This window comes from Carassius gibelio, chromosome B1 (assembly GCF_023724105.1).
Source record: "Carassius gibelio isolate Cgi1373 ecotype wild population from Czech Republic chromosome B1, carGib1.2-hapl.c, whole genome shotgun sequence".
Lineage (NCBI taxonomy): Eukaryota > Metazoa > Chordata > Actinopteri > Cypriniformes > Cyprinidae > Carassius > Carassius gibelio.
Window position 1 is genome coordinate 33,306,890 of NC_068396.1, and position 26,704 is coordinate 33,333,593.

Genomic DNA, 26,704 nt, shown 5'->3' on the forward strand with positions numbered 1-26,704 from the left:
ATGGGGTCAACCCCGCCTCCTCACTAAGATGAAAGTTTTTGTTATTTTCTTACTCAGAGTTCTCTCAGATCGGTCCCTAATCACTCTTAAGCTAAGACTCCTATGTAAAAGTTTTTGAGATAAATTGAGACTTTCCTGAGAGGATTCTTAGAATCTTTATGAATACGGGCCCAGATCTTTTGAAATTGTGATTCCCCTTTTTTAAATATAGTAAAGTTGATTGCTTGTTTAGATATTTCATACTGCTTGTTCATAAAATTGTTGAACTTAAAAGTCAAATCTCTGTCATTCCTTCATTCACTGCCTGTTCAATTGTGTTGCTGTGTTCAGTTATATCTATAGATATAAAATCCCCAGTGTTTTATAATTTTATAATTTATTGTGACCTTTAGGTACCATTTGGTTACATCTGACCCACCAAAGAGCTGATAACACCTGATCCATCTTAAATTCTGTCTTTCTTTGCTGCAAAAACAGCATTTTAAAATACACTATTACAACAGCAAGAAACAAGCTAACACAAGAAGTCAATGGACCAAGATCCCAACTAAACTAAACACTTTCCACCACAATGGTGACTTCAAATGGGTCAAGTATCAACATTTAAACCTCTGTTAATTCTCAATAAGAGCTTCTCTAGATGTCTGACAGAAATAAAGTCACAGAACCTTGTAAGGAGGATCTGTGAACATCTATATCGGACGTACACAAGACATAAAAACATTCTGTCTCCTCAGTGGACATCTTTTCAACGTCTGCAAAGACATAAAAAGACGTCCACTGGACGTAACTTTGCCCAGTGGATTAGGTTGATGTTAAAATACGCAATATACAAATTTTCACGTAATAGTTCCTTTAAAAACAAATAACAATGTTAAATAAATGTGACTTCATGCCACAAGACTGCTAACGTATGAAGGTATAATTAACACTGGATTTATTTAACATGCATTATGTACCATGTGTTGAGTTCAGTGTAAAATGCATTGGGTAAATAAGTTAATATACAAGACTTGGCATGTCCTTGTGCTTTGGACACAAACTTTCAATAATAAAAAAATGTCTTTTATTTATTTAGACTATTTTGAATAATATAAAAAATTGTGAATGTGTATGTATGGTGGTGTTGGGGCAGTGGATAAGACATATGCTTTTGGTGTGAGAGACCTGGGGTCAAATCCACTGTGAGACACCAACATGTCCCTGAACAAGACACTTAACCCCTAGTTGCTCCAGAGGCGTGCAACCTCTGACAAATATAGCAATTGTAAGTCATTTTGGATAAAAGCGTCAGCTAAATGTAAATGTAGATAATAGGCCTTGTGTTCAGTAAACAAAAAATATTTTGTTCTGATATATTTTAGGTTAACATGACTATTTATGTTGTGACAACTTGTGATATTAAGTTATTATTTTAAGTTGGGTGGAAAAAAGCACTTGCGATAAGTTGCCTTATTTTTTTAAGTTGACGCAACTTTTTTTTACAGTGTGGCAACCTATATGTAATCTTACCATGTTTAGTATCTGTGAATTTGTCTTCTGATGATCTAAACAATAGTCTATAGTGTTGGGACATAGGCAATATACAGTATTAGTGTTCTAAGAATCTTGAAGATTATACTCTTGAACCCCCACTTGAGTTCCATTTTGCAAATTTCCATGATTTCACACAAAGGGTTGTAAAACTCATAATTAGTTCCAACCTCCCGCTTGGAATTTTAACCTTTCTCATTGGACAAGCCCATCCTGAGAGGCATAAACCTTCTCAGACCTCAAAGCCCTCACCTCAGTGACCCACCTTCAATGTGCATTTCTTTTAGATCATAAGGGGATGAGGAGGATGAGCTAGAACTCTCTTTAATGACTAAGTCTGTGCCAGACCTCATGCCTCGACTTTCCATTCACCAAAGATCCTAGGATCTCAGCTGATGTCTCTTTTAGCTCTTGTCACTTTCCATTGGGAAGAAACTCCTAATCACCATCGAGTCAGGACACCTTTGGAATTCATCAATCTTCAAAACCGGAAGAACATGATTGCGACTCCTACAGCACCGAACCTCCAAACCATCAAGATTTGCATCCAGATGCTCATTCGAAGCCAAGGAAATGCAAGAGTCATACATTTAAATAAATGAAACAGAGGTTTAGTATAAGCTATAGACCCCGTTATTAACTCTGATGGTTTTACTCAGGTGGTTAACTGACTCTTTTCATAGCTTCATTCTCTGGTTTTCCTGATGGTATCATCCATCATTTTCCCTTTCCCCTGTATGAGTGATTTTATGTATGTATGTTTTTTTTTTGTTAGACTAGTGTGCATTAGTGTTTAGTTAATAAAATTCTATAGTCTAATAAAAGGGTTCACTGGATGAACAGATTAGTTGATGGCAATTTAATTCTGCTACAGTTACTACTGGCAGCACATATAAACAATTGTAATTAATCATAATTAATTGTAATTATTTATATACATTTCCTTTTTGAGCTTAAATTTACTACAACTTCGAATTTAGTGCACAAACTGCATGAACTGGTTTTATGGAATGAAACTTATTGCTCCTTATAAAGAATAAAAATAATTATTTGTTACTTTATATCATTCTTATCTCTCACCTCCTGGTAGACGGCACTGAATCCACTCTGTGATAACTCTTTCTGTCTGTCTCTGCCTTGAGCATTCTTTGACCCTGAAACACAGAAGGAAAACTCTTACAATCATCTGTGGATTCTTCTTCTGCTACTTCTATTTAAAACTTCTATTTATGGTCCATTTTCCATACATCTCCATTTTACCTTCAATATTGTACATCTTTTTTTGCAGGTTGTCAAGAAGTCCTTCGAGTCCACTGTAGTCTTTAATGTAGAAGGTGTTGTTCTGTTTTGGTTCTGATGCCAGCTGAGTGAGTCCAGTTAATTCAACGTTTCCCACCTGAAAAACAGTAGTCATTACATCTGACTGTGAAAAAACACTTTTAATAAAAATGTGAACTCAAAAAAGCTTGATATCTGAAACATTTATTAATGTTGATACACCTGATGACATAAAAAAGTGTTTTCCACTCAATAATGTGACACAGTCAGTGGTGGATAGTTATCTAATCTGTGATAAAATACAACATGTTGTATATATTGTGAAAGTTTCTCAGAGTCACAGTGTTTGTCTGTTAACAATTCAAACTACCAATGACTGACTTACAGTGACTCTGACCAGTAAACTGAACTAGCTGAAAAAAGACATAAAAGGACAAAGAAACGCACCCCGATGATGTAACGGAGGATATTCTGCTCATCACATTTCTTGAGGACACGATCATCATCGTTATCAGTGGGGTCTCCATCTGTGATGATCACCAGAGCTTTCTGAGCATTGGGATCGGCTCCAGACGACACGCTATTCAGCAGATTCTTTCTGATGACATAATAAATCATAAATCATGACATATGAACAGATTTCAGCCTGATTGTCAATTTGCTTCTGATGTTTCTAGGGCATTATGTTCACACTTCACATTTTCATATAATCTGACTGAGCAAATCATAAGTATATTTGGCATGCTGTCTGAGCTCAGAATTCAGCCTGAACCCAGAGAACTCCCCCAGGACCGCCGCTCCCTACACGCAGAGTACACAATTTGTGTAGGGCACCAACTCCCAGGGCGGCACCATCCCAATTGCTAAAAAAAAATAATAAAAATACCCGCCGCCTTTCCCACATCCACGCTCATGACTGCTCGCACCTCCTGTTTAGGACTGAATGCAAATGATTATAATTGATAGATGGACATCTATGGCCATGAAAAGACATCTGCAATCCGGAGCAGAGAAAACAAAACGAAAGACAGTAAAAAAACAGGCATAGAGTTGGCTTGACATTGGACGTACAATCAGAGGCGATCAAAGATGGAGTGGGGCCCCAGGCAAAATTAAAAGATGAGGCCCTTGTAAAAGATTATTTTGTTTTACATACAGTATATACACATACAACATACAAAAAGTAATTAAAACACATAATATAATTTTATTTTTTTTAAATAAAGTGCTTATTCTTTAACAAAATATCAGTCTTTATCTTTATGGTAGAAGATACAATATAATCTTAATATTCTGAATGTATTTTAATAGACAAAATCATGCAGAGAAAGAGGGTCGCACTGTAAAATACGCGCCATAAAAACACTCTGTTATCAATTGCCATTTACACTGAATGTAGACCAATAAAATTATTAGAATCATTTTCGCGTTTCGATGCTTCACTGGATATTTTTCATGTATATGAAAATATATATACATATATAAGAACAGTACCATCACAAGGACTGTGCCCAGTGTGCGACCGCACAGGGCCTCGCTCCTGGTCTGCATTTTATGTCATTTATGCATAATTTCTATTACTGTTTTTCTACACATTTTGTCCTTTGAAAGACTAAAATAGTCATAAGTGATTGACAGTGTAAAACTCTGTGTATAAAAATTTGAAAAGCTGTTTATTGTTAGAATGAAATTTATTTTTAGGATGAAATATATTTTTAGGTAAATCTAGAGCCCTGCATTTCACCGTGACCTTTTTATGCCCCTTGGGCCGGGCTTTCAGGCCAACTTGAGGCTTTTCATTATTTTTTATATTTTAGACCCACCACACAGCAAAAAAATCTGAGTGAAATTAACTCTGCTGGGAGTAAATGTGAGACCACACTCAAGAGTTAAAATAGAAGTGTTAAATTAACACTGAAGCTGAGTTAAAGTTAATGAGATAATTAAGTGATTAATTGAGGGATGATTGACCATTATTGATGAGACCTGATGTTAACATGTCACCATTATAGTGGTCAGTGTTTGCTTAAGTTGGGCTCTTGACCCCTAAAATCAGATTTTAATTGGCTGCCTGAAGCCCGTGCATCACTTTCAGGTCCATTCATAATCCTGTGAAACTTTTTGGCTGTTTATGTTAATGACATGTTTTAATGTCAGAAATAAATTCACCATCACCAATGCATCTAATATTCTCTCTGATTTATCATGTTCCCTTATGAAAATTAGCCATGGTTTTAACGAGAATAACACCAAAAATCACTGTTCATCTAGTCATGGTAACTGCAAATTAACCATGGTTTTGTTACTTTGAATAATAATTTAAAAAGAAGTATTAAGATTTTTTTGTTTGTTTATTAAAAACAGACCTTTAAAATTACTTAAAATGGATTATACAAAAAACTATGAGGCAATAATGATTGGTTAAGAACACTGTTAAAATACATAATGTAGGCTAATACAAAATAAACCATTGATGTAGATTACGTGTTATTTCAAATACCTGAAAGAAAGCCAAAGGCCATGTAAATGCTGTTACACTTACAGGACGATCAGATCCTTCTTTAGGCTATTAGACAAACATTTCATTCAAATATTCACTTCATCTTTCATTTTTGGACAGCTTTTTGCTATAGATGAAAATATAATCTATAATGTCTTGGACAAAAAACAATTGGACATCACAACTCTTACAAAAATAAACCATGCTTTTATCAGTAAAACTGCTTAAATTTCGTTTGCATGATTTCTGAGTGTTTGAGACTACAAAATCAGACAACTATCATAAAAGTCATAGCCATAGGTAACTGTCGAGAGCTACAGTTGTAATTTGTAAACAATATTTTTTTTATTTAAATAAAGTTCTATTTTTACCCATAATATTTGAGGAAGGGGGCACAACAATACAATCCTGCAGCGGCCCTGACTCCTCCACATCCCACGCGAGGTGTTCAGGTGGAGGAGGGATGCTGCATAACTGTCGTGGGACAGAGTTGGCCGTCCACTTCCTATCATGCTAATTATCTGATTATTGGAACATGCTACTCCCAAACTTTGTTAATAAAACATCATTAACTTATAATTTATAGAATGACAAATGTCCAACATTAGCAACAGTGTTAGAGTAAAATTACACAATGAATCATATTTAATTTTCATTTATTCATCCTAAGGTTCTAGACTATCTAAAAGGAAATTCAGTGAATGCTCATAATCATATGAAGGTTTCACTCACAGAACGTAGTTGATTGCTTTATATGTGTTTGTGAGAGACTTCATGTGTATTTCCTTCATGAGTTTCTCTTCAGCAGAGCCAGTCTGATAATTGTTGAAGTCAAACACAGTTCGTACATCTCCTGAAAACTGGACAGCAGCAAACTGACAACAAACAACATCATTATCATCATTAGTAATGATTGCAGCTCCAGGTATGGCTTACAGAATCACATGTATCCTATGAACTATTGCATGTCGATATTTCCAAAATCATAGTTGATGTTTTATTTTACCTTTATGGATGAGTTTGAAAGTTTTTTCATAACATCTTTAATGAATTTTTTGTTCATTTCAAACTCCTGTGTTTTCATGCTGCTGGATCCATCAAAGAGAAACACCAGATTGACTTCTCTTTTGGTGCATTCTGCAGAAACACCACAACATACACAAACGCTGCTGTTACTTCAAATATAACAAGTATAACATAATGTCATCTATTTAATCTTTAATTTAGTTATCAACTAATATATCTCCAAATGAAGTGAAATAGAGCAACACAGGGTTTACAGTGTTAGAGTCTGAGATGGTTAAATTGAATGAAGTCTTGGTTTGTGTGAGACTCATCAGACCTTGGTAAGCAGCGGTGAAGTTAGAGACAGTCTGTAAGCTGCTGTTGAACTGATAGCAAACACCGTTCAGATACGAGTTTCCATAACACTCATGAGGAACATACGGACTGCAGCTCTGAGGAAGAGACACACATCATTAGCATCTCATGAAGGAGGTCTGACTGTCAGAGACTCTGAACTTACAGTGAGAGCATCAGAAGACACAGCAGCAGACATGCCGAAGAAGAGGACGCTCTCTAAACCTGTCACACCTGAGAGAGAGAGAGACTTATCCACTTTTATTATTCTATCATATTATACAATGATCATCACGTTTCCAAAATTCATGACAATACTTAATAAACAATGAGTAATAAATAACACTTTAAATTCAATATTAATTCTTTCAAATTTCAAGAGTACCACTGAAACACTAATTTATCATCATCATTCACAAAAATAAAATCTGCATTTATACACCACTTTTTTATAAAAATTAACATATTATTGTTCATTTTATAAAATTCATACTCTATTTTAACTCTGGACTCTACCAAAGCTTTGAACAATCCTACTATATTAATTCTTTTGTCTTCATTTTCAATTTGATATGCTTTCCAAATGGTTAACTTCGCTTGCCCAATTAAAAAATTAGGAGAAGGTGCAGGACTCACTTTGAGGCTTCATATATTTAACCCCAAAAATAAATATTCCAACCAAAACCTCTAAATAAAATTTCTAAGAGATTCAAAAGAGGTACAATTCTATAGCAGTCAGAAAAAATGTGAAAAGCAGTATCCGATACATTACAAAATTTACAAAGTGAAGATGTACTAAAGTTGCACTTAAACAAAAATGTTTTTGTTGCTAGAGCACAGTGTAAGATCATTTGGGCAATGGACTTTTATATAACAAACACCATGAAGGTAATTGAAAATCAGGAACAGATAAATAACTCCTCCATTTTGTATCCATCTTATTTTTAAGTTGTTCATAAAATCTTGACTTCACACAAGCTATATACAAAAGTTGCTTGCTGCTTTCAGAAAAAGGCATATGTTGAAGTTGTTTTAAGGAAAGAAGTTGTCTCATATCTCCATTATCCTGGCAATTATATGTTGTTACAAATAATTCAGGAAAAAAAACTTTGATTTGAACCATTAACACAATAATCTTCAAGAAACTTGTTAAATTATATAGGAAATTATGATTTTAACTTGCTTAAAACATTCTTCACTATCCTTTCTGACTTCTTACCCATTTGTTTAGTTATTTCTTGTACTGAAAACCATGTACTATGTTCTGCGTAAACTAAATCTGCCACTTTTAAAACCCCTGATGAAATAAAAGTGTTAATTTCAACATTTGGCATGTCAGACGGATGACATAGCCATGAGTTATGAAAAAGTGATTCTTCAAGTCCAAAATGACTCTCTCTTTGCATTTTAAAAATACTCCTTGCTCCTAATACAGACAGGTAGAACCCATTTATACCCAAACCTTTGATTGAATCGTTAGAAATAAGGAATACATGTCTGTGAAATCCCATTTTACTAACTGCTCATAATACTGCTAACCCATACATAATCCACGGTTGTGGATCAGTGTTATACAGCAGTTTTTGAGCTGATTGTAGTCTCATAGCTCTCCATTTAGCGGTTAGATCAATGAGACCCTGACCACCCTCAAACACAGGTAAATTCAGAAACCCTGGATGAACCCAATGATGTCCTCCCCAGAAGAAATTCACAAAGTGTTTCTGGAGTAGCTGTAAATGTCCAGCTGGAGGGTCTAAAACAGTCAGTCGATGCCACAACATTGAAGCAGCTAAGTTGTTTATCACTTAAACTCTTCCTCTACATGATAACTGAGGCTGAATCCAGTTCCATCTCTTCAATCGTCCTAAAATCTTTTCAACCACTCCATCCCAATTCCTTGTCATATACTGCTGAGTGCCGAAAAATATTCCAAGGATCTTCAATCCCTCTGTGTTCCAGTGGCACTGTTGTTGGAGATGAAGTGGAACTTCTTCCCGCCACTGGCCACAAAGTAATGCTTCCGTTTTGTTCCAACTTACCTTCACTGAAGATGCTTTTTTGAAACCAGTCTAGACACTTCCTCAACTGAAAAATGTCTTCTTGAGATCTTATTATGACTTTGACATCATCAGCATAGGCAATACAACATAATACTGTAGTTTCTGATATATTGGGAGTGAGAACTGAAATACCTTGTAGCTTTTCTCTGAGAACACTCAATAAATGTTCGATGGATATTGAATATAAGAGTCCTGAGAGGATGCATCCTTGTCTTATGCCTCTACGCACAGGAAAAGTTCTTGTTAGTGATCCGTTTTAAAAGTGAAGTGACATTCAGCCAAGTATGGCGACCCATACTCAGAATTCATGGTCTGCATTTAACCCATCCAAAGTGCACACACACAGAGCAGTGAACACACACACACACACACACACACACACGGAGCAGTGTTCATCATTTATGCTGCGGCACCCGTGGAGCAGTTGGGGGTTCGATGCCTTGCTCAAGGGCAAACCTCTTTGGTTTTTCTTCAACATACAAAAAACATCTGTGTAGAGTATCTTGATCCATGAGATGAACTGTTCTCCAAAACCAAAAGCTGATAAGGCATTAAAAAGGTTTACGTGATCGACTTTGTCGAACGCCTTTTCCTGGTCAAGTGATAAAAGGCCCACATCAAGTCCATAAACCTCAGTAAAATGCAATAAATCTCGCTCAAGAAAAAGGTTATCAAAAATAGAATGTCTTGGAATACAATAAGACTGGTCTTTATAAATTATTGAAGCCATGACATTTTTCAAGCGGTATGCTAAAAAATAAGCCTTGTTCATACCCAACATTAGGAGGAGCATATACATTAATAAAGGAAAACGACAAACCTTGCAAAGTAATATCTACTTATTGCATTCTTCCAGGAATAATTTCGCTCATTTTGGAAGCGTTACCCTGAACACTTTTTGATATGAGAACAGCTATTCCAGCACTTACACTGGAACCATGGCTGAGAAAGAGCTGGTTACCCAGAGAGAGAAGAGTGTGTGCTCACTGTCAGACAGGAGAGATCGAGACAGAGACACACTTCCTCCTGCACTGTCACAAATACACCTCCATAAGAGACATATATACTTTAACAAATTCAATAAAGAACTTTACAGCCATTAGTGAAACAGAGCAATCAAAGATAATATTAGGAGAGGGACACACAGCAGCACTGGCTGCGAGATACGTGTGGATATGTGCATGAGTGTGTGTGTGTGACCTCAGTGTGTCTGACCCTATTGTGCACCACAGTGACCCTTAGTGTGTTTGTGTATTTATATTTAAGTTAAAGACTGTGGTATCAAATGTTTACACAAATGTTATAATTTGTTAGTTTAATATTATAAGATGTTATAATAATCAGTTCCATTACTGTGATGTTCATTTTTTTGTTATAATTTATTTTTTCTATATATGTACACCAAGCTTTGGCAATATTGTATAATTTACATTCATACCAATAAAGCAATATTAAATTGAATTGAGAGACAGAGGGACAGAGAGAGAGAGCGAGAGAGAAAAGGGGGGGGGGGGTCACCAGCTCAGTATAAAGCAGTGCAAGTCCACAGTAGTCCCTGGTAGGTGGCTGTGATGCTGATACCTGGACGCTGCAGTCGTGTGCAGGACTGTAGATCTGCTGTGCAGCTGTACATCTCCCCTGTTGAGTTTCCTTCTAATGGAGCTCCAACAATGATCCTGAGAAACACACCAGCACAACCAATCAGACATTCCCATCAGGAAACACCTAGCAACCACACAGAACAACCTAGCAACCAGTGTGTGTCTGACTCACTGCTTCCTGTTTCCAAACTCGGTCTGATAAACGCTGTAACCAAAGAAACCTTCCGGCGTGCCGTGAAATCTCAGTGGATGTTCAGTGTCGATGTTGAAGGGCTCTGAAAGAGACACTGGAGAAGCAAGAGAGAGAATGTTGAGACATCAAGAGATGCTTGTGAGACTTCTTTCTCAATGATTCTTTCTGGTCTAGAGAATGTGGTGTGAGGAACATGAGAGATCTCTTTATTGTCTCACTGGAAAGTACCTTCAGTCAGAACCAAACTCCTGCTGTCTGAGGAGCAGTTGAGCCTCCATGTCAATACTTCGTGCTAGTTTTAAACAGTAACTAGTTTAAGTTTCTCTTCAATGCACAGCACTGTATACAGTATGCAGCCATCATGAACTGCACGGTGACACAAAGGTAGAGGATCCAAAGGCAATATATTTCATGAAGGGGTAATCCACAATCAGGTAATCAGTCCAGACCATAACAAACTAGTTATTTTGGTTACTAGTTACTGTGGTAAAAATCACAGGTTTATTTCTAATCCAAAAACTAGAGATCAACCAATATATCGATTTACTGATATTTCCCCCAATATTTAAACATTTTATCATAATCGAATATCGATTTTGTAATATCAGATTCACAGATAAAATGCCGCCAACCTGTGGGTGTTTTGAGAATTGCGCGCAGGTAGTGATGGCAAGATGAAGCCTCATGAAGCATTAAGATTTTCAGCCAAGTGGTTCACAAAAGGATTAATTTCTGGAAATTTAATTTGCTCACAATACCACCTGGTGGCCAACAAGCACTGGCTCCCTATCAAACATCATATAGATTTTAAAATATTGCTTATTAGTTATAAAGCCCTGAAAGGTTTAGCACCTTAGTATTTGAATGAGCTCTTGTTACATTATAGTAATTATAGTAATCTGTGGTTGACACACTGTTTTCCTAATTAAAGTTGTTCTATTTTTTTTTTTAATGCAATCTTTTTTGTTTAAAGCGATATATATTCATAAAGGTGACTTGACTTGACAAAACTCTAACCCTCTCACAATAGTCTCTTTAAAACTTTAGAAGACATCTCATCATCATCATCATCATCATCATCTGTAAAACCCGACAAGTTAACTTAACTCAAATCGTTTGAGGAAACCGATTGCCTTAAACCATTTAAGTTGAAAAAACTAACAGTTATGAGTACTCTGAACTTAATTCAGTTGAGTTCACTGAAAGCAGATATACATTGCAATTAAGTGATTAACTGAGTGATAATTGTTAATTAGTGATGAACAGCTGCTGTTAACAAACAGAATCACTGAAGAAAAGAGAAACACAAGAACGACTACAACTGACTTCAGACACAGCCTTAGATGAAATCAACTGAAATAAAATACATGAAATCTCTCAAGATCTGATGAAACAACCCCACAAACAGCATCACCAGCTCCACTTATTAATAACCAGACTGACTTTATTTCTGTCAGACGTCTACAGAAGATCTTATTGAGAATGAACTAAGGTTTAGATGTTGATTTATTAACCTCATTTCTGTCTAAGAGAAATGTTTGAGATGTCAAAGAGATCACTTTTGATTTTTATGTAGTGTGGGGTTTCATAAGAAACTGTTGTTTTGGGCTGTTCGGTTTTTCAGTGTCTGGAAGCTGTTCAAAGAGGAAAAGCTATGCTTGTGAGGCAACCCTGACCCCTTTTTTTTATTCTGGGTGTGTTCAGTTCCTGAAGGAACAATACTCGGAAACCCTTTAGAGAACACAAATTCACTAATAATTATTAATAATGAATGTATGTTCAGTGTTCCTTAAACTAAAGCCTTAGCCGATACTCTTCTCAGCAGTCTGGACTGTCTTTTGTACTTTTCTGACATCTGATTGGATTGCTGAGCCAAACAAACCAGCCTAGAAAATTCATTTTAGTTTCGGAGAATCGATATCTCTCAGAACAGAACAGAACAGGGTTCCATCAGTGAATATAAGAGCTAGAATCTCTCCTGCTGCAGTGAACAGTGTAATAACAGAAGCGCTGCATTCCCCTAACAAAGACTGGGACGCGCAGTGTTTGTATGACACTGATCACAGTTAGGAATCAGAATAACAACACACAGCAGCATTACAACACTGTTCCTTTCTCACAAGAACGAGCTCTGGCTCCAGAACATGAGTCATGCAGCTGTGAGTTATTGAAAACATAACTTACACACACACACACACACACACACAGCTGAGCCCCGCTTCAACTTAATGTAAATGTATGAAAACCTCTAAATGAACACAAATAGTTTTACATAAATTTCTCATGAGTCAAACAAACACAAACATCAACTAAGAAAATTAAACATTTCTTACTAATGGATGATTTGTATCTTATGAAGAAACCTCTCACCCCACATGAAGAGAATCCAGATGTGCGTCTCCATTCTGCTGCTGCAGCTCTGTATGTGACGAGATTGCTCAGATTCCTCGGAGCTTCAGGTCAGTGCCAGAACCCCTCCTTCATGGTTTTCAGTGGTGTATAGAGTGGTGTATAAAGTCATTCCTTCCAAGTCACAAACGAGTCTTGAGTCAAATCCCAAGTCCTCAAAGAGTTAAAGTTAATGAGAAAATTAAGTGACTTAATAAATGATGATTGTGAATTAATGATTAACACCTGCTGTTATTAAGATTTACAGAGGATCAGATGTTGATGTTTTATGTACCCTATCCCAATGGTACAGCTTTGAGGGTACACTCTCAGAAAATAAAGTACATAATTGTACCTTTAGGGGTACAATAGCTTGTCACTGGGGCTGGACCCTCAAGGGTACAGCTTTGTACCCTTGTGATTTGTACCGTAAAAGAGACCAGTTTTTTACAGAGGTGGGAAGTCCAGCAGCTGATTTCACCAGAGGACGAACCAAGTCATTCCTTCCAAGTCACAAACGAGTCTTCTCAAGTCCTCAAAGAGTTAAAGTTAATGAGATAATCAAGTGACTAATTAAATGATGATTGTGCATTAGTGATTAACACCTGCTGTTATTAAGAATTACAGAGGATCAGATGTTGATGTTTTATTGGTTAAAATGATGCCACCATCATGGAGATCAGTGTTTGGATTAGTTGTGCTCTTGACCCTTGACTTGTTGTGCTAGATCTCTCTTTGTAGCTCAGCATGTGGTGTTGTGGAGAAGAAAGAACTGTGACATATGAAGATATAGTCATAATGAGCTGGTTTACCTATATTAAAAAAAAATCTTATCACATCTTTAGGTTTTGAATAATTCCAGTTAAAATACAGCATGCGTACAAAAAACAAAGCATTGCTCTAATATTTCCTATATAATCCTATCTAATATTTATCTAATATTTATCTAATTCCAAAACGTGTTATTTTTTCCTTAATATTGAAGCGTTATATGGAGGCATTTACATAATGAGATTTCTCTCATTTTGTGAAAGTGACGTGCAGTTAAGTATGGTGAACCCAAACTCATAATTCATACTTTGCATTTAACCCATTCAAAGTGCACACACACAGAGCAGTGAATACACAGCAGTTCTCTCGGTAAGAGCTAAACCACGAATTCTTCACTTCAAACATATAATCAAGAAATTTAATCAAGATCAGACAGTCATCAAAAGCATAAATCATCTGCTAGATCAAGAGTTGTACCAGCATTGCGCAAATGTTAGCTGCAAAGCAATAACGCAATTGTTTAGAAACAAATTTATAAAAACTGCTTAAATCCTCAAGAGCTCAACTGAAGCAAATACTCAGCACAATTATGGTGCCAAAGTTTTTTTTTTCCTTTCAATTGATTTAAAGGTGCCATATGCAGAAATTGAGGTAAAAATATCCATAACATGACCTACACGCATCAAAAGAATGAGAAGAAATAAGGGCGATGATGTCATAAAAAAAATATCAAGTTATAGTGCTGCAGAGATATCAACCTTAATTAGCATTAGCATTACTAGCCCCGGCCCGACAGGTGTTGTAATACCAGTTTCGGCCGTGGGAGGCGGTATGCGGGCAACATAACCACCAGCCAACCTGCAATACACGAATAACTCGCAAGGCTTGTGGGCGTGTACTTGAACCTGATGTCAATCGTGTGGAAAGTACAGCCCACTACTTTCAGTTCAGAGAAGAGAGCGGAAGGATAGCTGAAGCCCTTGGCAAGAGACCAACACCCGCTACAGGGAAACAACCACGCTCGGAATCACAAATCAAATCCAATAAGAATACCAGAGTAAACATCGGCACTGCTTTTAATCGCTGGAGACAACTGATGGACCTGAAAGGAATGAGGTTTGACTCCGAACTTGCAAGTTTGATGCTGTTAGTATTTCGCTAGAGGTTTGTTTTATATGTTTGTATATTTGTTTTCGGGAAGTTATAACATAGAAATGTATCGAAGGCTGTTCGATAAACGTGCTAATGTTAGCGATGGTTAACCGTAGCTGCGTTTGATAATTAGCTAGCTATAACTTAACGTTACCCATTTTATTATATAGGGCTGTGCATGTCTTTACTCATGTACATCTCATCAGTAAAGACGCTCCTGTAATTAGGAGTATATCTCCAGCACGTGTGTTCAGATCAGAATTGCCAGGTTTTCACAACAAATCCTGCCCAGTTGCTTCTCAAAACTAGACCAATCTCGCTTCCAGAAGGTTCCACGATAAAACATTGCTTCCCGGGGTTAAAATATAGGCAGGGTTGCCTTGGTATAATTCGCATTTTAGGGGCTAAATATCAAGTTATTTGTATTGGGGTCGCTGTGACCAGCGGACATGAAAAACAACCACCACAGACTTGGCAACACTGGTTGGCATTTACTACACAGAGCCGTAATTCACTGACAATCTACACAACATCGATGTTTAAATCGCAGGCGATTCTTTGTCAATTTTGAAAGCGATTTTGTGTTAGTTGTCGGTAGACTAAGGCTCTGTGCAGTTACTGCCGCTCCACCTGAACCAAGTCTGCGGTTGTTTTTCATGTCCGCGGTTTGAAGCAATCCCAATACCAATAACGTGATATTTAGCCCCTAAAATGCTAATTTTACCAGGGAAACCCTTCCCAAAAATGTATATTTTAACCCCGGGAAGCAATTTTTATCGGGGAACCTCCCGGAAACGCCATTGGGCTAGTTTTGGACTAGTGTTAATAAGCAACTGGGCAGGATTTGTTGTGAAAACCTGGCAACCCTGATCTGAACGCACAGGCTGGAGATATACTTCTAATTACAGGAGTGTCTTTACTGATGAGAGGTGCATGAAAATCGCATTCGATTTTTTGCACAGCCCTATGTATCATAACTAACCTGCTCTGTCTAGTCTGTTGGTCTCCGTGTCCTCTTTGCTTCGTGGTTTTTCTGTGCGTGAAAAAATTGATGTGTGGCGTGAAAGCGTGTGAAAAGAGTAAATTGCGTGTGTCTCACAGTGAATGCTTGAGAGTTGGCACATTAGTTCTCAAGCAGAATAAAGGACAGGTTGATTATTGCTGTTTACACACTACAGGGACATAAAAAAATAAATTAAAAGTGATACGTGGACCAAGGTGTCTGAGATTGTTCATTTTAAGTAAAGGATCCTAATATTTCGTCCACAACAATATTTAATGAGGTTATGACTCCTTGTGGTTAGTCTGCATGAGATCAACAAGCTTGTTTGCTTTGCGGCCGCTTTAAATACAAAATAAGCATTCGATCTACGTTAGAGCATCTGAGCGCTCACGAATCTTTCTGCAGGGTCGTGAGCAGAGCGGCAAGAGCGATTTTTGACGCTCTAGACGCCGGCGGTGTGAACGCACAGTTAGGCTTCGGCTATGGCTGTAGTGTTGTTGAGAAAGTAGGGGCGGAGCATAGAGACTATGCCGTTTCTCGTTTGTTACTCTAGAGTAGACCAATTCACTTTATTGAGGCATACTGCCCCCATCTGGTATGGAATGTGGAGTATGACTTGATTTTTTTTGACAAACATTACAGATGGCACCTTTAATCCAAGGCTGTGCCTAAAGTCAGTTGTAGTTCTTGTGTTTCTCTCTTCTTCAGTGATATTGATTTTAAAAGCAGGTGTTCATCACTAATGCATCTTCATTTAATTAGTCACTTAATTATCTCATTAACTTGAGCTCTTTGAGGACTTGGGATTTGACTCAAGACTAGTTTGTGTCTTGGAAGGAATGACTTGATTCCTCTGATGAAATCATCTGCTGAGTTCATGGGTGGAGCAATAATATGGCAGGACTTTTACTCTTTGGCCCCTGGACTACCCAAATCTGGTAAGAACCATGTGTAACTGTAATATGACATCTTCATCTCCGCCAAAAGAAAAAAAACAGAAGAAACTGGACATACTTTTAGATTCAAGCAGCCAATCAGGGCCGGCTCTACAAACCTTAACCTTTAAAAGAAACAGTACATATATGTACCTATTAATGTTTGGGAAAATATATGTACCTTTTTGACACTCAAAAAGGTACATAGATGTACCTTGAGGTCCAATAATAAGCCCTAAGGGGTACGTTATTGTAGATTGTACCTTGGGGGACAGAAATGGACTCCTACTGTACCCCTATTTCTGACAGTGTAGTTAAATAACAAGAGTTCAGTACATGGACATGACATACAATGAGTCTCAAACACCATTGTTTTCTCCTTATTTAAATCTTAAAAAAATAAAGACTGTGACGTAACAGTCAGGATCATTAATATTTACGCCTCAAATATTTGCATATGCCAGCCCATGTTCAAGGCCAGGCGGAACTGCGCAGCCGAATCATCAGAAGTTGAAGGTTGAAGAAAGAAGGTGATGAAACAAGCGAGGATCATAGAGAAAATGGCAGATCATGGATATAAATTTTATGTTCCACGCTGTGCAGGGGGTGTGAGCATGGCAGTAGCCAGCTTTATTTTTCATGTTCGAAAATAAAATGTGTTCTCTGATTGCCTAATTGGCTGCTAGACTCCTCATACGAATGTCTGCATGTACAGTAGGTGGACTGCTGTGCCGTGGCGTTAACTGTAATTCAGTCGCGTGTTCAAATAATTCGCGAAACTACCGCCAAGTGGCCCAAAGGCACGGATTGCGAAATTAATGTAATTGTGATATGAGATAAAAGGAGGAAGTAAAACAACAATAACATTATGTTATTACATTGTAACATCTTTAAAAATTATTAAAACATTTACAGTGAGTTAATTTCAAAACCTAGGATAAGTGCTATAAGAAGTCTTTAGGTTAACACAGTATACATAGCATGGGATTTTAAATAATATAATAACTACACTACTCGGTTAACTACACTGAATGAGCCCACATATCATATCCACATATCCATATCCATATAAAGATATTGTGCACAAAGTGATAAGAGCCAACATTATTTAAACACATTATTTTATTATTTAACATACAGTATTTTAAGTGAAGCACTTTAAGCCATGCTCGTTTTTTTGTCAAAATAAAATTCTGTCCCAAGCTGTAAGAATTATTCACCTATTATTCAAATAAAACACACAACATGTAACCAACATGTATAACCAACCCAGATTTCAGTCTCATAATGGTACAGGTTTTGTAGGCCAGGACTGGATTTGCATATCTGAAAACATCAGGTATCGTTGTTCAACAGCATTTTGTTGTGTTTCCTTTACACAGTGACAAAACATTAAAATATTTGCCTAGCTGTAATGGCTAATAAAGTAGTGTTTATGAGCACAGCACTGTTTGTGTAGTGTGGTTCACATGCTGTCAGAGAATGATATTACATTTTCAAAAAGCTCATCAGCTGTTTTCATTCAGACCACTGCGGAAATCAACCAATATTTTACACGCAGCAGCAGCAAACAAACAGCTGTAAATGTGTACCAATATTTTAGCCATGAGAATCTAAAGTGACTTCTAAAAATCCAAACAACTACACAGCAAAATCTCCAGTGTTAATTCAACACTCTGAGTGTGGACTCATATAAACACTGAAGCAGTGTTAAAAGTAACACTGAAGCAGAGTTGAAGTTAATGAGATAATTAAGAAGTTAATTGAGTTATGATTGAGCATTATTGAAGACACCTGATGTTAACAAGCAGAATCACCAACCAAGAAAATCACAATTTGTGTGTCACCATTATAGTGGTCAGTGTTTGCTTTAGTTGGGATCTTGGCTTGTGGCTTTTTACTTTTAAAATTTGTTTGGCAAGCCAAGAGCAAAAGTCATTGGATGGTGATCATTATTTTTTAATGTAATTGTTGTTTGACCTTAATCACTGAACTAATTGACAGTGTTTTCTCTAAATAAAACTTCCATTATTGATTGTAACAGCTTTGATTCCACAATGAAAGAGTCTTTTCTATACATTTTGTAGCCATCTCTTGCAAGTGACTCTGATTATTTATTTATTTTAAATTAAAGAGTCTTTATTTTAGGCACACACAGATAACAAGAATCAGTGTATGAATCTCAACAATGGTGACAAACAGCATATTCAGATAAACAGATCTACTCTGAACAAAACTAGATACTAAAACTTCACATAAAAACAGCAAAAATTAAATATAATTCGAATAAAAAGTTAAAAAGACAGTTCAGATCATAATTTATTCATGCCGCAATGCATGATGGGAGCCATGGATGAGTTTTTATTGGCTACAACATGCTTTTTTTGATGGTCACCGTTGTTGGGATGCTCATTCTGATTCTTGATGTCTGTGTGTCTAAACTAAAGAATGTTTTTCTTTATGTAGAATGAACTCTTAAAACATGTCATATTATGCAAAAAATGCTGGATTGCTATCTTTTTTTCCAATTAATTTATGTATACATTTAACTCACACATTCAGATCACTACATGACAATTAGTTCAAACCACAATCGATAGCACACATGATTGCCTTTGCTGTGGTCTGTCTGTATGATATAATTAAGTCACCACAACCACATAAAATCTAAAGTGAATAACTGAAGGGTCAAGATCCCAACTAAAGCAAACACTGACCACTATAATGGTGACACACAAATTGTGATTTTCTCAGTTGGTGATTCTGCTTATTAACATCAGGTGTCTTCAGTAATGGTCAATCATAACTCAATTAACTTCTTAATTATCTCATTAACTTCAGTGTTACTTTTAACACTGCTTCAGAGTTTATATGAGTCCACACTCAGAGTGTTAAATTAACACTGGAGATTTTGCTTTGAGGACACTAAGATATATTTATGTGTTTTAAATTTATATTATAATTGATACATTTGACTTATCCCTCCATCCTAGGAAGTCGTGGCCTAATGGTTAGAGAGTTGGACTGCCACCGAAAAGTTGTGAGTTCGAGTCCTGGGCCGGCAGGAATTGTGGGTGGGGGGAGTGCATGTACAGTTCTCTCTCCACCCTCAATACCACGACTTAGGTGCCCTTAACCCTAAAACCGCATTCTGGACAAATGTGGGCAAAATAATTTTGATTTATTTTTTAAAAATACTTCCCTTGATCTGAGCGGTACAAGACTTGGTTACTTTTCCTAAGTTTGCCTCCTGAACACACACACATTTTTTTGATTCAATTCTACAATGTTAAGTGGGTGAAAAAAAAAAACTCCTTAATCTTGTATTTGGGTCAAAAATGGGCACCCATAGAAATGAATGGGAAAAACTGTAATTTAGAGCATTCTTGTTTTTTTGTAAAAATAAATTAATAGATCCAATACAATGCATATCTAACATACACTCAAACGAAGAGCTGATCCTGTACAACATTCTCATCATGGCAAAAACTCACACTCATACACACACACACACACACACACAAACAATGTATTCAATGAGCCTGTGACAGAGCTGGGTTAATGTCTGACCATGTTTTTTGGTATGATCCAATCATCCACCTGGCTCATCACCCTCTCTCTCTCTCTCTCACAAATACTCACACACACACACACACACACACACACACACACACAGACACACACACACACACACACAATGCATTTAATGAGCCTATAACAGAGCTGGGCTAATGTCTGACCATGTTTTTTGGTATGATCCAATCATCCACCTGGCTCATCACCCTCTCTCTATCTCTCTCTCACACACACTCACACACACACACACACAATACATTCAATGAGCCTATGACAGAGCTGGGCTAATGTCTGACCATGTTTATTGGTATGATCCAATCAACCACCTGGCACCTGACACCTTCAGAGTCAGATCAAACTACTACTGCAAAGTTTGTTGTTACTTCCAAACAAAACGTTTATGTAGCATATGCTACCTAAACCTGCAGTGGCAGTTATTTTCTCAGTTCACTGCAAGCAGCACAATGAGAAGGAGGTTTAGTGCAGCAGAAACCCTGGATATTCTCCTGGAATCCAGTGGGGAAGAAGGAGACCAGGCAAACTGTGGTTTGGAGTCAGCAGAGGATCAAGGATCTGAACAGTGATACAGTGGTTCATACAGTTCAGCCTATATATGCAGCCATTAAGTACTATAGCCATCTAGTGGCTATTGATATTATTGTTTTTTGTTAATTTAATACCAAAATGAGACACCAGGTGACAGCAAAGTCACTTCATCTTTAGGTTTTAGCTCTAAGAACTTATTGAAATGATATTTTAATGTAGTTAAAAAATTTAAAAACATAAAACATAAAAATAAGCATAATTTACATAGAAAATATGGTACTTTTGAGGTAAATAAATTCAAAAATAATAAAAAAAAAAAAACCATAAATGGATAGAGAAAACTTTATTGAAGACAGTGATATGACATTTATAATAAATAAAAAATAGGATCACACCTGAGTCCTCTGTGCCCACATTTGTCCACAATTACAGGATTAAGGGCTATAAAGTGAATACGGTTTGAGGGTTAAGCAAGGCATTGAACCCCCAACTGGTCCCCGGGCGCCGCAGCATAAATGGCTGCCCACTGCTCCGGGTGTGTGTTCACAGTGTGTGTGTGTGTGTTCACTGCTCTGTGTGTGTGCACTTTGGATGGTTAAATGCAGAGCACAAATTCTGAGTATGGGTCACCATACTTGGCTGAATGTCACGTCACTTTCACTTACAAAAATTTTTTATAAAAGCTGACAATTTATGTTTATTTATTTATTTTTTACTTTTTTTGTGAAACCTGCATCATCTGAACTGTAAATCATTTTATTTTAAGATTTAATGTTACCACAGACATTGCACTAGCCTGCTCATAGTCTTCATCTTGTTTGTGTAGCTCTTAAAAAGGCCAGAAAAATAGTTTGAGAATCTATGCCAGCGTAACTCTTGAGCAAAGTTTGCAAACTGCATGTGTGATATCCATATACTCACCTTTTGAAATATTTATGTGACGTGATGTTTTTTTTTTTATCACTCAACTCAAATCTTTTCTTACAAAATGAAAGAAAATGATGTTTCATTTCAGGTGATAATACAACAAAGTAAGCAATTGAATAAATGAGTAAATAAGCAAATGAATGATGCAGCATGTGCAATATTATCATGTGTCTCATATGCTGATGACAGGTTACTGTATGAAGGTTACTGTACAATTACTTTTGTACACATGTTGTGTTACTTTGGTAAAGAGTAGTGATAAAGCTCACCAGAAAACACTGTTCTGATTAGACCAAATCTAATTACCTATTAAAAATGTTACGGTTTCCTATATATTTGTTTCTTCATAGGCTTGGCAAAGAGAAATATGAAGTCCATCAAATGACTGGAACGCACAACTGTTTTAAAGAATGGTGCAGAATCTTTCCCACAATCCGGGTAGGTTCTCTGAGCTGTTTTGTGCAGGCGTGTGGTCATTAAACTGGATTATAGACTCACTGTCTGATGAATCACTGGATGACACACTGACCGATGTGAAATCTCTAGTTTGGGGTCTGACAGGTTGTGTGTGTGTATAATAATCCATCTTCCTCAGAAAGTCCTCTAAACTCATCCTCCTGATGATCATGAGAAGGCCTCTGGAGATCCGGTGAGTGGCGTCTGGGTCGTAGTTGTTTGATCGGTCGAGGTGTTGAGTCACGTAAACTTCATGAAACCAGTCCTGGTCAAGACTGACGATGATGCGGTCCGTGTTGCTGTTGTGCTCGTCAGTATATCTGTCTTCTAAGACGTAATCAGGAAGATCTTCAGCTTCTGGATATTTTTCAAAGTTTAGATTTCCAACAACATAGTAAGGGAAATCTTCCTCATCAAGAAACTTTTTCCCGTAGCATCTGTTATTAAAATGGTGGAAACCAAATTCTCCATTGGCTGGGTCACATTCAGAGAGCATGTTATTGTCTTCATCAAAAGAAACACATTCGTTGGCAAACCAGTAGAGGAGTCTGAGTCCATGTCTGGGCTGGGGTCGACCAAACCCAGAATCTCTCAGCTGGGCTAATTCATTTAATTTTCCCACCATGATCTTGTACCTTCAGAAGAAAAATGAATATATAGGTATTTATTAAAATACAAGATCACTGAAGATTTTTTTTTTAATTTCAGTATTTTTATACCAAGAATTGGCTTTAATATGAAAACTAAATATAGTTTTGTGGTTAGAGATGCTGGGAACATTATTCGAACTTTGTACACAGACTTCAATGCATGTGCAATGATTTGATATTACATTCCATTTCACTAATTTTTATTATTTGCTGGGTCTGAACAGAACAGTTTGATTCTCAAACACACGTACAGCTACAGTATATCCAGTAGCATTGTGTAATATGAGTTTACACAGCAAAATCCCCAGTGTTAATTTAACACTCTTGAGTGTGGACTCATATAAACACTAAAGCAGTGTTAAAAGTAACACTGAAGCAGAGTTGAAGTTAATGAGATAATTAAGAATTTAATTGAGTTAATTGACCATTATTGAAGACACCTGATGTTAACAAGCAGAATCACCAAACGAGAAAATCACAATTTGTGTGTCACCATTATAGTGGTCAATGTTTGCTTTAGTTGGGATCTTGACCCTTCAGTTATTATCTTTAGATTTTATGTGGCTGTGGTGACTGAATTATATCATACAGACAGACCACAGCAAAGGCAATCATGTGTGCCATTGATTGTGGTTTGAGCTATTTGTTATAGAGTGACCTGAATGCCTGAGTTTAAGTTTCTTTACTGCATACATAAATTAAGTGAAAAAGAAAACTAAGCAACCCAGCATTTCTGACATAGTATGACATGTTTTTAATAGTTAGTTCGACGTAAAAAAAAAAAAAGTAATCTTTTGTTTGGACACACAGACATCAGGAATCAGCGTGAGCATCACAACAACGGTGACCATCAAAAAAACATGTTGTAGCCAATAAATACTCATCCATGGCTCCCATCATGCATTGCGGCATGAATAAATTATGAGCTGAACTGTCTTTTTTAACTTTTTATTTTAATTATATTTTATTTTTGCTGTTTTTATGTTCATTTTTTTGTATCTAGTTTTGTGATGTTCAGAGTTGGTCTGTTTATCTGAATATGTTGTTTGTCACCATTGTTGAGATTCATACATTGATTATTGTTATCTTTGTGTGCCTAAAATTAGAACTCTTTAATAAAAATAAAAAAAATCAGAATCACTTGCAAGAGATAACTACAAAATGTATAGAAAATACAGATTTTTTCATTGTGGAATCAAAGCTGTGACAATCAGTAATGGAAGCTTTACTTTGAAAAGAGACTGTAAATGAGTTCAGTGATTCATGTCAAATTACAACATTAAAACATAATCATCAACACGCGAAGATTTTTGCTCTTGATTTGACAAACAAACTTTAAAATTAAAAAGTTACAAGCCAAGATCCCAACTAAAGCAAACACTGAACACTATAATGGTGATACACAAATTGTGATTTTCTCGTTTGGTGATTCTGCTTGTTAACATCAGGTGTCTTCAGTAATGCTTAATCATAACTCAATTAACTTCTTAATTATCTCATTAACTTCAACTCTGCTTCAGTGTAACTTTTAACACTGCTTCAGTGTTTATATGAGTCCACACTCAGAGTGTTAAATTAACACTGGGGATTTTGCTGTGTACAGTGATAGATGATAACATATAGTCATTAGTTACTTTCTATGTGTGCAATAAGCAAAACACTGTACATAGCCTTGAAATACTGAGCTAGAATTATTTTAGCTCATTTTAGATGTGACATAGTAGTAACATATTTTAGAGTAAGAATGGATAAGGCACACTTTATTTTTCTTATTTTTTACAGTAAATCACTGGATTCTCAACTGTTCTCTACTGTACATTTTCCATACAGTATGTTACTGTGATTTTAGTTGTTTTCATAGTGTTATTACTATATTCTCAGCAGGTTCCTACTGTATACGCTGTATATAGTATGTTACTATAGATTACAATTGTCAAGATAAGGGTTTTGTCTTGGTTCTCTCTGGACTCCATCCCCCATAAACCTCTGCCTAGGAACTCATTATTGCACCACAGCTGTTTCCAATCAGTGACACTATAAAGGTTGCACTCATCCTCCTCACACAAGTTGCTTATTATTGTCTAGCATGTGATGATTTCTAGTTTCTGTGTCCCTGCACAATTTAATATTTACTATTGTTCTTTTGCATTATTGACACATACTGTACTCTGTTACCAATTTAAACCAGCTCATGACCAGCAGTCATGCTTCAAAACATACCTATCCAGCATATGCCGAATTTTTCAATTGCATTTTTATATTTAATGCTGCTCAGTTGCTTTGACACAATCTGTATTGTTAAAAGCGCTGTATAAATAAAGGTTTTACTTGACAATATTAAAACGAAAGAAACTAGTTGTAAAAGTGTTTTTAAATAGCAGAGATAAGTGTTTACTTTTTAACTATTAATTATTAATCTTTTTACTTCCTTAAAAGTGCCTAGAGTCATAGTGTTTATAAATTCTCAATATCAATGAAAAAAGCGCTTCCTTAACTGTACTACATGAGCAGTTTTAGTAGAGGAGACAGCAGCTCTGTTTTGTCTATTGCTGTTTTGTGATCAGCAGAGAGCAGATCATTTCCTGGAAATGAGTTACAGTTTTTGCTGTTGTCGTTTTTACTTTTTTCTGATTCTTTTTTGATTCTTTCTGAATCTTTTTCCATTTTTTTTAATTATAATTTGTGTTTCTCTGGTTGTCAACAAATTTATGTAAATACTGAGAGCAAACAGCAGCAACCAAGACTGAATCAGTAATGCACAGTGATTTGTTTATATATAACTTGTTACTCAATACACACTATATATGTCTAACCCAAATATTTATTTCACAAGTGGGAGAAAATGAGATCATACCTCTCTGAAAACCGTCATACATATGAAGCCTGGGTTTGTTTCCTGTAGAAGCACAGATAAGCTGAAAGCTCACTATCAGACAAACACTGAAGCAGACGCTGATGTGGGCGGGTCGTTTCTGTGAAGAGTCACAGTTTCACTTCTGCAGATTTCCTGCTTCCTGGATCTTGTGAAACTGTTCCTAAACTCGACCTGAACTCAGTGTTTTCAGTAACAGAAACATTTAATATGTGCTCCAAACACAGTTTGGATTACTGAGACACAATCTTAGACAAGACATAACTCTGTGCGCTTTCATTTACTGGGTCATGATAGTGATGTTTAACAAACCTGGGTGTGGTTTAACCAAAGCTCAGGGAAGAAACAGTCATTTATGGAAATTCAGAAATGGGAGGGGCTTCTGCTCTACTGTTCTTAGTCTAAAAGTGTATTAGATGTTAAGCGTTTATGTAGTTGATGCACCAGTCTAGCTGTTCTCCAACAGAGCTGCTGAAGCTGGTTGGTCATGTTTGTTGAGTCTGAGTAGACCAACTCTCTGCATACAAGCAGTGTTTTGACACAAACATGTTTTTTGCTTGTATTTCTACTTTTTTAACACATTAATGATATAATTGAAAAACAATATAAGATTAAAATGTGATTTGTTGTAATATATGATTATAATCAGCTTCCCCTGATGAAATAGAACTGAAATAAATGCCATGGTTCAGTTATGATTATATTGTTCTATGTCACCTGAAGTTTTAAATAACAAAAACAAAATCCAAACTAATAAAACATTTCAAATAATAAAAAAAAAACATTCCTGTTTTGAAATAGCTTTTTTTTTAATGCCACAAATGTGTTTAACAAACACGCTGTCACAGCAGCCAAAAAAGACAAAACATATAATAAGAGTTAAGAGCCCAACTAATGAAAACAC

General features: G+C 36.4%; 1 protein-coding gene and 1 pseudogene across 1 annotated transcript; both read right to left on the reverse strand.

Annotated features, from left to right (window-relative positions):
• Positions 1-13,992, reverse strand: part of LOC127949405 (integrin alpha-M-like) — a 38,219-nt pseudogene extending 24,227 nt beyond the window's left edge.
• A 3,885-nt stretch (positions 13,993-17,877) lies between these two features.
• Positions 17,878-26,063, reverse strand: LOC127949542 (uncharacterized). Its single transcript, XM_052546995.1, has 3 exons — positions 25,783-26,063; positions 20,676-22,913; positions 17,878-20,543 (listed from the first exon to the last, which is right to left on the reverse strand). The coding sequence occupies exon 2, from the start codon at positions 22,901-22,903 to the stop codon at positions 22,226-22,228; it is 678 nt and encodes a 225-aa protein (XP_052402955.1). The 5' UTR covers positions 22,904-22,913; positions 25,783-26,063; the 3' UTR covers positions 17,878-20,543; positions 20,676-22,225.
• Between the last annotated feature and the right edge of the window lie 641 nt (positions 26,064-26,704).

Coding starts and splice junctions, on each gene's coding strand:
- LOC127949542 (XM_052546995.1), bottom strand. CDS start 22,903: ATGGTGGGAAAATTAAATGAATTAGCCCAGCTGAGAGATTCTGGGTTT.